General features: G+C 35.9%; 1 protein-coding gene and 1 pseudogene across 2 annotated transcripts; both read left to right on the top strand.

The window, feature by feature from the left end:
- The first annotated feature begins 3,118 nt into the window (after positions 1 to 3,118).
- SUFE2 (sulfur E2) lies at positions 3,119 to 4,429 on the top strand. Its single transcript, XM_039030400.2, has one exon. The coding sequence runs from the start codon at positions 3,212 to 3,214 to the stop codon at positions 4,016 to 4,018; it is 807 nt and encodes a 268-aa protein (XP_038886328.1). The 5' UTR covers positions 3,119 to 3,211; the 3' UTR covers positions 4,019 to 4,429.
- A 1,260-nt stretch (positions 4,430 to 5,689) lies between these two features.
- LOC150036537 (uncharacterized) lies at positions 5,690 to 6,544 on the top strand (annotated as a pseudogene). The gene is made up of 2 exons (XR_016529325.1): positions 5,690 to 5,842; positions 5,885 to 6,544. The product of XR_016529325.1 is annotated as an uncharacterized LOC150036537 (transcript).
- Positions 6,545 to 13,562: the final 7,018 nt, after the last annotated feature.

The raw sequence follows: 13,562 nt of genomic DNA, 5'->3' as shown, positions 1-13,562 counted from the left end.
TTCTCTATTTTTCTTGATTTTCCAAAATTGAAATCATTGACACCGACGTTTACATGCTTTTCGCATTGAGATTCAATTCCTTCATATCCTCCATTTCGAAGAATGAGGTGGAAGAGGAAGATTGGAATACTTTGAAGACCAAAGCAAACCCAAGACTGAAGTCAACTTTAACACTCTTAAAGATTTGAAGATAATAATTCTATTTGAAGTGCAAGAGATTGAAAAGGATAAGATCTGAAGGCTTTGAAGGCTCCGAAGACTAAAAGTTTTGAAGATTATAATTCACTTGAAGGGTGAAAAATATTGAGGAAGCCGAAGCAAGCTTGAAGGTTGAAATCAACTTCAACTCTTCGCCAGATTTGGAGACATGGAAGACAGGAGTATTTGCTGGGAGGAGTTGAGTCAAGTGTAGTGGAGTTAACTAAATTCTTTGCTTGGTTGAAAGAATTCTTAAACTCATTTTAACTAACACAATTCCACTTCTCGTCTTAAAATTCTCGAAAACTTTTCTGAATTACTGAAAATTTGGAAGATTAAGGGTCTGTTTGATTCGTAATCCGAATTCAGTTTTATATTTTCAGATTAACTGAATTTAGTAAATATGTGTTTGGCAGACAACTCGAATTCTGTTTTTGAAAAATATTATTAGATTCTGTGATCTAAAATGTATAAATTTTGAAAACAACATTTTTACATTTTAATTGTATTATGAATTTGAATTTTCAAATTTAAAATACAGAATTATATTAAATAAAAATAAAAACATTTAGAAATATAGTATGTCATGTTATAAACTCAGTTCAATCTTTTAAAAGTTAAAATAAGTATTGTGTAGTATATTATCAATTATGTTAAATTTTAAATTTAGTCCCTAAGGTTTTGATAAAATTAAAAATTAGTTCATATGATTTCAAAATTTAGAATTTAGTTCCTATGATTTGATAATAACTTCATATAAAGTTCATATGGTAGTCTATACCATAGGTCTATTTGGACTATTTATGAAGCTTTTATCAAATTATAGGTGGTAAATTTTAATAATAAATTATAAAACAAAAATTTTAACTTCTTCCAAATCATTGGGACAAGAATTTTAATTTATCCTATAAATTATACACCATTACAAAATAATAATTATACAATTTTCTTAACATAAAATCATGTTCATAAATAAGTTAATAATTGTTTATTGTCAACTAATATTTAGTGGGTAATTATAGTTAGTTTGCAATTGTTTAAATTAGAATTCAATTTCTTTACCAAATACATATCTGAAAACACCAAATACAACTCTGTTTTTATCTAATTCTTTGTTTTTAGATTCTTTACCAAACATGCCAAACTTTATTCAATATTTGAGAAAAAGAATAAAAACATTATATGTATTGGAGATTGTATTCAATACTCATCTTACTACATATTGAAGTCAATACATTTCAAAGTTTATTCATCGAATCAAATTTTTTTGAAAAATCTAGTCGCACGTATATATCACTAAATCTTAGCAATATTTTTCAAGAGAGAAATTAAATTATTACAAATTATAAAGTATATAATTAAATATTAAATTATTATAAATTAAAATTATAAAGAATTATTACAAATTATAAAGTATATAATTAAATATTAAATTATTATAAATTAAAATTATAAAGGAGTAAATTATTACTTTCTTAAAAGTAACATTTTAATCAAGTTTGAAAATGGGGATAAATGGCAGTTTAAATACTTTAAAATATTATCAGTTTAATAAAGATCTTCAACCTAAGCAATGACCTCATCCCACACCATGATTATGTTATTCAAATATGTTTGAATACGGCCATGATTACTTGTTAGATACTTTTGTTAGCATTGTCACATTTTATAACATTCCTCTAGCAAGGTGGTAAAATTAAGATAAGTGCTATATTGTTTAAAATTAAGTTGTCCGCATTCAATGGAAAAGCTAATCAACTACAAAATATAGCACTTATCTAAATATTAAACAATATAGTTGTTAGTTAATTACAAACAAAGCAGCCGCCGAGCCCATGCCCACGCACTACATTCAAAGCTTTGCTTTATTCAATTTTTTAATGTCATTTGTCGTATGGGAAGGTAAAAATTATTCTCCCAAATCTCGTTTGGTAAAAATTTTATTTTATTTTTTATTTTTAAAAGTTTAATTTATGAACAGGTAAATTTCTTTATTGGTTATCTATTTTTTATCAATAGTTTAAAAAATCAAGTCAAATTTTGAGAACTAAAAAAAATTAGATCCTGTTTGATAACCATTTTGTTTGTTGTTTTTGTTTTTGAAAATTCGACCTATGATATTACTTCCATATCCAAATTTATTTTTTTGTTATCTACTTTTCACTAATGGTTCAAAAAACCAAACCAAATTTTGAGAATCAAAAAAGTTGTTTTTGTTTTTGGAATTTGGCTAAGAATTCAACCATTATATTTAAGAAAGATGCACATCATTGTAAGAAATGCGGATTAAATTAGTTTAATTTTAAAAAACAAAAACAAAAAGTCAAATGATTACTAAACGAAACTGTAGTTTTTAAATTTTTTTTTTATTTTTAGAATTTGGCTAAGAATTTAACATTGTACTTAAAAAAGATGTAAATTATTGTAAGAAATGTGAATGATATAGACTTAATTTTCAAAATAAAATCCTAAAATAAAATAATTACCGAGCGAGACCTCAATTTTGAACTAATCTAGATTTCAAATGATACTTTAGATTTTAATTCTTTCTTTTGAGAGAGAATAATTTTATAATTATCCAATAAATTTTATGCTAATTGAATTATATTAAGACAATTATGTGTTATCTTTTCATACTTTCATCCTCGTTAAGTGATGACGGGTTCAATTCTTTCCTTATTTATTTATGTATTTATGAAAGAAATTATTAATTGCATCATTGTGCAAGTTGCGTTATTTATTTAATAATTAAAAGAGAGAAATGGGCCACCTTTTGGGCTTTCAAATCGATGCAGTTTTGTGGGCCCAGAATCGGTTGGATATCAAGAGAGGGCCCACCAAGCCCAATTTCTCTTCCCCGAAAGCTCCTCGGTTTGCAGTATAAATATTCGTGAAGTTTAATGTTTTGATTTACAGGCATCGAGGTGCTGCATTATGGGAGTGATGGACCCGGTAAGGAGAGGAGCAGAGAGTGGAGGCGGAATTCGAGGATCTTATTGTTACTTCCTCAAACATGGCTACCTTCGTTTTCAATCCCCTTTTATTTTCTAAATTTTGCGAGTTTTTTGCTCCTCCTTCCATTTCTTTCCATCCAAATATGTCTTCAATCCCTATGATTACTTCTTCTGGAATTGGCTTCGCTAAGTTTTCAGGTTCCTCGAACCTCTGTCTTCAACAAATTCCCTCTCCTCATATGCTGAACCGCAGATTTGTGGCGTCCAAATCTGTAACATGTACCATATCTCATGATCTTAATCTCACTTCCTCTAACAAATTATGTACTCGACGCCCTAACTGCGATCTCGATTCGATTGCAATTCCGCTTTATACGTCTGAATTAGTGGCTGATAGGCTTCATCGGCTTGTTTTGGAATTCGAGTCTCTCTTGGAGCCGATTGATCGGGTTAAACGACTATTGCATTACGCAGCGATTCTTGATCCTTCGGATGAATCGATTCGACTACCGGAGAATCGAGTGAGGGGATGCGCGACGCAGGTGTGGTTAGATGTGAAAATTGACGAGTTCGATCGGATGAGATTCAAAGCTGACAGCGATTCAGAGATCGCGAAGGGATATTGTTCTTGTTTGATCTGGATGCTGGAAGGTGCTGAACCGTGGGAGGTTTTGAAGGTGAGGAGCGATGATTTGGAGGCTGTGAATGTTGGATTGCACGGAAAAGCGGCGTCTAGGGTAAATACATGGCAAAATGTGTTGATGAGTATGCAAATGAGAACCAAAACTTTGGTCTCCAAGATTGAAGCAAAGCCGCCATTAGAGCCTTTTACCTTCCGTACTGTTCATCATCGTCTCCATGGATGAATCGAAGCCGGGATTGGAGACTTTAATCTTCACGTGATGTTCATTATCGCCATCATAAAAAATTGAAAAAGCAGCAGAGTAGATCAGTTGATCAATTTTATATCAGAATTGGAAAGGCTTGTTTTCTCACCATACCAACACAACAGGTACCTAAATTTGATTGTAATGTATAATATCTCATCATACCAACACTCAACAGGTATTTTTTTATCGTAACATATAATCATTGTACCTTAGGTTATACCTATAAATACCTTATGATATCATATTTAAGTTGAGTTTGACTAGTTTAAAGTTTTTTCATTCGGTTGGAAGAGTTTTTTCTTTCCTCTTAATATCAAACAACCAACCTGTATACATGGATTTTAAAATAGTATTAATGTTTGATATCAACATCATTCATCAACCGTCAATATTTCGTTGTGTTCTTTCTTATGTTCTCAAGTCCAAGTTTAATTGATGCAACACAAGCTCATCTAGCTAAAAAGTTGAAAAAAAAACATATACGGTTCAAATCACACTTTTTAATATATATATATATATTAAATCGAGTTATACTCCAAAACTTTGAGTTGTGTCACTTAAAATCTCAAACTGTGGATGAATAAGAATCAATGTACAGGCAGTACTTCTAATATTGAAGAGAAAGATCATAAAGGTTAGAATAATCAATAGTCACTTTTAATGGGTGGTTTTTTTCCCTTCATACTTCTATTTAAATCAACTTATTTAAGAGTGAGAGTTTATTTGTTGCATTTGTTTATTGGATACTTTGATAAAATTTTAAGATATAAATTATAATAAATTTATTTATGTGTTTTTGAGTTGATTTAAATTGATCAAAAGATATATATAGTACTTTCAATTAATTATTTATTATTATTATTTTATCAATGCCATGAAATTTTGGATCAGACCCATGGACCAACCAAGGCAGAAGATATTTGAAGACACAAATCTACTTCAAATTTAGATCTTTGAAGACACAAATACTCTTTCAAGACTTCTATTTCAAGCTTCCAAGACTCCTGCTGAAGCTGCACTCCTATAAGGCAGAAGACCTTACAAATACTCTTCTAAGACTTCTACTCCAAGCTTCCAAGACTCCTGAAGCTGCACTCTTATAAGACAGAAGTCTAAGTCTGAAGACACAAATACTCTTCCAAGACTTCTACTTCAAGCTTCCAAGACTTCTACTTCAAGAACGTTCGGTATTTTCCTTTTCCAAGTCAAGCATATTCACCCAACTGAAAGAATCAGAGGATCAAATATTAGAGATCGAACCACATCACATCAAATCAACTTCAACATCAACACCAACTCAAGTTCAACTCCACGAAACACGTTTCTCCAGAAATCTCGTGTGAACAAATTGGCACGCCCGGAGGGACATCTCTACCTCTCATCTCTCTCTCGTCATCCACGTCAAACAAATCTACAAATGGCACCAAAGAAAGTTGCATCCAAAGCTACCATCGCAAGCAACAGTTGCATAAGCTCTGTCATCACGGAGGAAATCTGGAACCAACTGATGGAATATCCTAAAGGCGGGATCGTCATAAAAAAAATCCCTTGTTCGACAACTATGCTTCTGCTACTGATCTATTAGAGAAAAAATCACATATTAATATAGTGTCTGTCATGATGACTGATGTAACGGCTGAGTCGACCATGGCAGAAATGGAGGTAAAGATAAACCTCCTAATGAAGGTTGCAGAGGAGCGAGATCATGAAATCACTGCTTTAAGAGATCAGATACAGGCTCGAGATATTGATGAATCAAGTCAATCCCCAACTACAAAAGCCAATGACAAAGGAAAGACTGTCTTGTAGGAAAGTCAGCCACCATAATCCACCTCTATTGCTTCCCTGTCAATTCAACAACTCCAGGATATGATCACAAACTCCATAAGAGCTCAGTACGAAGGACTGTTGCAAACCTCCTTTATGTACTCCAAGCCATACACTAAGAGAATTGACAACCTGAGAATGCCAGTTGGGTATCAACCTCCAAAGTTTCAGCAGTTCGATGGAAAGGGCAATCCAAAACAACTTATTGCACACTTCATTGAAACCTGTGAAAATGCATGAACTAGAGGAGACCAGCTAGTCAAGCAGTTCGTCCGTAGCTTGAAAGGAAATGCTTTCGATTGGTATACTGATTTGGAGCCAGAAGTGATTGACAGTTGAGAACAATTAGAAAGGGAGTTCCTAAACCGCTTCTACAGTACAAGGCATACTGTTAGCATGATGGAGCTGACAAACACCAAACAGTGGAAGGGAGAGACAGTCATCGATTACATCAACCGATGGAGAGCTTTAAGTCTGGATTACGAAGATAGACTTACTAAATTATCTGTAGTGGAGATGTGCACTCAAGGCATGCACTGGGAGCTTCTCTACATCCTACAAGGGATAAAACCTCGTACGTTTGAGGAGCTGGCAACACGAGCTCATGATATGGAGCTGAGCATTGCCAATAGGGGAACTAAACACCAAACAGTGGAAGGGAGAGACAGTCATTGATTACATCAACCGATGGAGAGCTTTAAGTCTGGATTGCAAAGATAGACTTACTGAATTATCTACAGTGGAGATGTACACTCAAGGCATGCACTGGGAGCTTCTCTACACCCTACAAGGGATAAAACCTTGTACGTTTGAGGAGCTGGCAACACGAGCTCATGATATGGAGCTGAGCATTGCCAATAAGAGAACTAAAGATTTCCTAGTCTCTGAAGGGAGAAAATACAAAATTGATGCCAAGGGCACTGAAAAGATCGTGGGTAGTGCCACAAAAGAATCTATGGTCGTTCATGTGACCCCGCTGAAATTTTCATGTGACCCTGCTGAAATTTTCCTTCAAAGGAAAATAAATAAAATTTGAAAGAAGGCACAATGAGGGCGAGAAGCGTCGTCCAAAGAACGACAAGAGAAGGTTTATCCATTCCCTGACTCTGATGTGGTAGATATGTTGGAGAAACTACTAGAGAAGCAACTTATTCAGCTATCAGAATGCAAGCGGTCGAAACAAGAAGGAAAAATGGATGATCCTAACTACTGCAAGTATCATCGGGTCATTAATCACCCAGTTGAAAGGTGCTTTGTGCTAAAGGAACGAATTATGAAGTTGGCTCGTGAAAAGAAGATCGAGCTAGATTTGGATGAAGTAGCTCAGACAAATCACGCTACCGTAGCGGTGACTTCAAATATTCCAATACTGTCGGTATCCCATGCTCAAAGACAAAGTTCGATCCAGTTTGGAGAATTCGAGCCTATAGTTGTTCGGTTCCAACAAGAGATTCAAACAAAAAATTTCGAAAAGAAAGATGAGCTTGTTGAAGATGACAACGAAGGGTGGATAGTAGTGACTTATCGAAAGAGAGACATACAAACTCCAGCAAAAAAGAGTCGCGTTTCTATCGAAGCTATAAAAGAAGAAACAAGACTCATAAAAAGAGGCAAAAAGATGACACGGAAACCTAAGCCTGCTAAGAAAGAAGATAAAGACTTCCCTCAATTCCGACGGCCGGCAACTTCGACAGAATTTCTTCCAAGAAGCTTTCTCAATAATCATCCAAAGAAAGTATCAAAAGTTATTGCATGTCACACTGTCGGCATAGTAGAAGTTGACAACAATCATGTGACTGCTAAAGAAGTCAAAGACTCTGAAGAAATGAAGCAAAGAACTTCTGTCTTCGATCATATTAAGCCTTCAAGTGCTCGATCTTTAGTCTTTCAAAGATTGAGTATGGCCACGGTAGGAGAAGAAGACCAATGTCCAACGACTACTTTTGCTCGAACTTCAGCCTTCAAAAGGCTAAGTATATCCACATCAAAGAAAGATCAACCTCCAGTATCTACTTTTGATCGTCTCAAGACAACAAGCGATCAACGTAAAGGAAGGATGAAAATCTTGAAGCCAACGTCATTCCATGAAGAAAACAACGACGAAAAGATTCACAGTCGTGTCCCTTCACGCATGAAGAGGAAATTTTCTGTGGACATAAGTACAGAAGGTTCCTTGATAGTGAAGCCAAAACTCATCATATTGACGAATCCTACAAATGAAGAGGATAATCAAAACCATGATGAAATAAGAGCTTCTGAAGTTTAAATGAAAAAGCTCCTCATCGCAAGAACCTAAACAACATGATGCTCCTAGCCAGCATGAGCTTAAAATGTGAACGACCCAAAAAAAAAATTGTATGAACTACGTTACGACTTGATCCTTTCCATTATACAGGGTAGGCAACTTAAAGAAATTTAAGTTCAATCGTACATAAAAAGGAAAAAAAAAATCTCTTTGAACTACATTATGACTTGATCCCTATAAGAAGGGTATGTGCGAAAGAAACTTCAAGTTCAGTCCAGTTAAAAAAAAAAAAAAAAAAAACTTGAACTACGTAATGATTCGATCCCTTTCTTTAAAGGTACGAAGGAAACTTAAAGAAATTTAAGTTTAGTCCATCAGAAGAGGTACCACAACCACCTAAGTATAATACTACAAGATTGATGTTGATCATCCCCTCAAAGAATGACACTTCAGATTGAAGATGTTCATCCCTATTGGGGGCAACACAATGGGTTGAAGATGTTCATCCCTCGTAAGAAGCCAACACAGTAAATAAAAGGCACACACGTGGAATGCGCTTCGCTTCCTCTTTAAAAGTAAACTTATATGCTCCTTCATCTTCAAGTTTAGAGGCTCCATCGATGCTTCATCTTTATGCTCAAAGTCACAAAGTCAAGCCTACTGCCAAAGCTTCATGCTTCATCAAACTCAAATGCGAAGAATTTTTCAATGCTTTGTCAAACTCAAGTGCGAAGGTCTCGTCGATGCTTCTCTATATTTAAGTTCAAAGGCTTCATCGATGCTTCTCCATCTTTAAGTTCAAAGGCTTCGTTGATGCCTCTCCATCTTTAAGTTCAAGATTGGCATGCATGGCCCCACTTCCATCTTCAAGTTAAAGGTCGGTATACATGACTCCGCTTCATCTTCAAGTTCAAGGTCGGTGTGCATGGCTCGGCTCCATCTTCAATGACTTGGCCTACAAAATCATGATGCAGCTTCGCTTCATCTCCAAACTAATGATGCGGCTTCACTTCATCTTCAAAGTCGTGGCGTGGCTTCGTTTCATCTCCAAACTAATGACGCGGCTTCGCTTCATCTCCAAGTCATGGTGTGGCTTCGTTTCATCTCCAAACTGATGACGCGACTTCGCTCCATATTCAAAGTCGTGGTGCGGTTTCGTTTCCTCTCCAAAATATTGGTACAACTTCTCCTCTTCTCCAAAATTTGTGTAGCTTCGCTTCCTCTCCAAAAATGTGGGTGTGGTTCCACCTCATATGCGAGATCAAGTTTGGTTTATCTAGCTTTACCTCATATGCGAGGACGACTCTAGTCCATCCGGCTCCACCTCATATGCGAGGACAACTCCGGTCCGTCTGGCTCCGTCTTGTATGCGAGATCAACCCTAGCCAACCTGACTCCATTCAAAATCAATAGCACATTCTTCTCATCTTCAAGGTTTGATGGTATATCCGCCTCATCTTCAAATCCTCAATGGCATATTTCTCTTATCTTCAAATTTTGATCAAGGAGTAAAATAACAAGGCAAACCTTTCGAGGATCCTCTTTAGGGTGATTGAATGGGAGAGTTATATGCCTTTGTAGGGCCCTTTCCCATGACGATCAGAATACACGAGCGGCGCTACAAGGTAGACCTTTCCGAGATCCTCCCTAGGGTGATTGAATGGGAGAGTTGTAAGCCTTTGCGGGGCCCCTCCCATGATGATCAGGATCATGTGCCATGTATAATAGCGCAAGGGTGATCGAATGCAAAAATAAAATCGATCTTGAAAAAAAAAGTAGAAGTTAGTAAAGAGAGCAAAAAAAAAAAAAAAAGAGAAGCCCTAATTCCCCATCTTTCCTTCTTTCTCCCTTCTCTTCACTTACAGCTTCCTACTGCAATTCAAGGCTGATTTGCAATCCGAGTCCGATTGACAAAGGATGTAAAGAACGTAAGATCGAAAGAGAATCATAATTCGAACTACAAAGGACGTAAGAACGAAGGAGATCACACTACAAGATGAAGAAGAGCATGCGTCCTGCTAGTATTTATATAGTTAAGTTCGATGGGATTTTTTTCTACTAATCAGTTGAAATCTGATAAAATCATGGGTTACTCGAACTGAATACTATTTATTTTGTTGTGGAACTCCAATTCTTGCTGAAATTAGTTAAGAGTCAACAAAAAAGATCATACTCGATTGGAGGCTGCCTGAATTAGAGGTCACGGTGGAGTTTTGAATCCCCAGATTCAATGGCGAGGAGTTTTGAGCTTAAGACTTGAGAGAATCTAGCATAAGCCAACAGTATGGAGAATGAAATCTCGCTAAGGCTGGTATCACTAGCCACAAAGCAGACAGCTGCCTGAGATAAAAAAAAAAAAAGAAAAAAATTAATAATAATAATAAAAAGAGAGAATCTCGCTCGAAATCCTCTCGCTGGTGTCGCTGACAATCTCGCTCGAAATCTTTCGCTGAAAATCTCGCTCTCTCCACTTTCTCTCTCCCCCACTTTCTCGTTGGTGTCGCTCTCTCCCACAATCTCGCTCGAAATGCTCTCGTTGATCTTGTTCTCTCCCACAATCTCGCTCGAAATGCTCTCGTTGATCTCGCTCTCTTCAGTGTCGCTCTCTCCCACTTTCTCGCTCAAAATCTCGCTCTTTCCAACAAACTTCACGTGCTAATTGCAAGCACTGCAAATAGAAGATTATGAAAGGAGAGGAATTTGTGAACTTAGTCATCGCCTTGGTGCCTTCAGAGACAACGTGCTTGACCAATTCTCGAAGATATCGTTGATGAAGCTGTTCATGATACCCATGGCCTTGCTGGAAATACCGATGTCTGGATGAACTTGCTTCAGCACCTTGAAGATGTAGATCTTTTATGTTTCTACACTCTTTTTCGTCCTCTTCTTCTTCTTGTCTCCGGCAACAGAGTATCATTCCTTCTTCAGCTGTTAAACGAATCGAATTCGATTCTCAAATTAAGTTCCTGGTGAAGTTGGTAGGGTATCACCATGAAGTTGGTAGGGTATCGTTGGTAATGGCCTGGTATCGCTAGTAATGGCTTGGTATCACTGGTAATGGCCTAATCTCGCTGGTAATGGTTGGTATCACTGATAATGGCCTGATCTCGCTAGTAACGGCTTGGTATCGCTGGTAATGGTTTGGTATCACTGGTAATGGCCTGATCTCGCTGATAATGGCTTGGTATCGCTGGCAATGGCCTGATCTCGCTAGTAAGGCTGTCTTCCAATACATTGGCTCTCCAAAATCTCTTCCATTTAAGTTCAAATTCATATTTCATTCAAATTGGAATTAAAATCAAATGTTATTCCAAATCTCAGTCTAAAGCTTCTAATCCAGTTTTTTATTCTAAATTCAAGCCAGCCAAATCAGGTGAGATAAATGTCAAATCCGTCCCAAATTAAAATTTGGCCATATCCCAAATTTTATCAATATTCGAATGGTTAATCTTGATATTGAGTTATGAATAAAATGTCGAGTCAAAATTTGGCTATATTCCAAATTTTATCTCAAATTTAAATCAACCTTAGTTTCTACACTCATTTCCAAGTAAAATTGAACACATCCCAAATTTTTATCTCAAACCAAAATTGATCAAGATTCAATTTCACCCCAAATTCTATTCCGAATTCGAATTAAATTAAATTTGCAATTAAAGTGGAACATAAATTCTACTTTAGTTCAAATTAACATTTACGAAAGTGTGTCAAACGAACAAGATTTCAAATCAAAATTTTGAGCTAAATTCTCATTTTTTGATCATGATGATGCATCAAATTGAAAGAGTCAAAAAATCATACTTTGATTTCAAATTGCATTTTTTCGAGATTCACCCACCCATATATGTGCATAAATCTCGAAAAGGGGCATTTGTTGAATGAGAAATTTTGGACCAATCATAAGTCACCACGTCGTTTGCTAAATTAACGACGAATTTCTAAATCATTGACTTTGGGTCCAATTAGAAGTTGACACATGTCCCGAATTGAATTGAAGACAAGTTTCGATGACGTCACGCGGATGAATCAGATGAGATTAAATTGGTCCAATTTGATATTACTATTTGGGCTTAAAGTCCAAACTACAAAAAAAAAGTTGAATTGGACCCAAATTCCAGATCAGGCCCAACACCAACTAATTGGGCCTAAGGGTCAGGCCCATGGACCAACCAAGCCCACGAAATCCACCTGAGAACTCTATAAATAGAGAAGTTCTCTTCATTTGTAAAGGCAGCATTTTCTACACTCAGAAGACCCAGAGAGAATTCATTAACAAGCAGAGGACTCCTAATACTCCTGAAGCTGCACTCCTATAAGGTAGAAGACCTTTGAATACACAAATACTCTTCCAAGACTCCTAAAGCTGCACTCCTATAAGGCAGAAGACCTTTGAAAATACAAATACTCTTCCAAGACTTCTACTTCAAGTTTCCAAGACTCCTGAAGCTGCACTCTTATAAGGCAGAAGATCTTTGAAGATACAAATACTCTTCCAAGACTTCTATTTCAAGCTTCCAAGACTCTTGAAGCTGCGGAGCAAAAGACCTTTGAAGACAAATACTCTTCCAAGACTTCTACTTCAAGCTTCCAAGACTCCTGAAGCTGCACTCTTATAAGGCAAAAGACCTTTGAAGACACAAATACTCTTCCAAGACTTCTACTCCAAACTTCCAAGACTTCTATTTCAAGAACGTTCGGTGCTTTCCTTCTTCAAATCAAGCATATTCACCCAACTGAGAGAGAATCAGAGGATCAAATATTAAAGATCGAAGCACATCGCATCAAATCAACTCCAACATCAACACCAACTCAAGTTCAACTCCACTAAACATGTTTCTCCGGAAACCTCGTGTGAACACCATCCAATTAACAAGTAAAAGTAAAAGTCCTCCATTTTAATGAAAAAAAATAGAACTCTTGATAAGAACGGTAAATGAAGTTTAGTTTTCAAAATAACGCTCTTCTCAATTGTCTTAATATTATTTTTTAAGAAAATAATTGTCTTTTGAAAAGTATAAAATGACCTTTAAGAAAGTAATCTAAACTATAGCTAAAATTTCATAGTGAACATGGGTATAAATACAAACAACTGATCAAGAGTATTTCATCTATTGATCTATTGGATATGAATTTGAATATTATGTCTAATATAATTCAAGTTGAATTGGGAAGAGCAGGACAAAGACGTTTTCATCATGCGGTAGCTTTGGTCCTAACGAAATTGAACTTCATGATATCATCAGCATAATCAAAAGATCTTTGACTCCTGACTTGACTAGATTCTTTGAGATTATCGAGAGTCTATTCTTGTGAATGATTTGATTGTTCACATAAAAAAAAGTCGATCAAAGCCTTCGGAGGGTTGGCTATTCTTGAAGGCGTGAGATGTATAAAACACATATTTGAAGATGTTGTTTCTCCCATGGAGATGAATTTGATTCAATGGGT

Source organism: Benincasa hispida, chromosome 4 (assembly GCF_027475165.1).
Source record: "Benincasa hispida cultivar pf3 chromosome 4, pf3_genome.v1.1, whole genome shotgun sequence".
Lineage (NCBI taxonomy): Eukaryota > Viridiplantae > Streptophyta > Magnoliopsida > Cucurbitales > Cucurbitaceae > Benincasa > Benincasa hispida.
The sequence above is the reverse complement of the archived record's forward strand: the minus strand, read 5'-3'. Positions and strand labels throughout refer to the sequence as shown.

What these genes read in the sequence shown, in the direction of transcription:
- SUFE2 (XM_039030400.2), top strand. Translation starts at nt 3,212, where the DNA reads ATGGCTACCTTCGTTTTCAATCCCCTTTTATTTTCTAAATTTTGCGAG.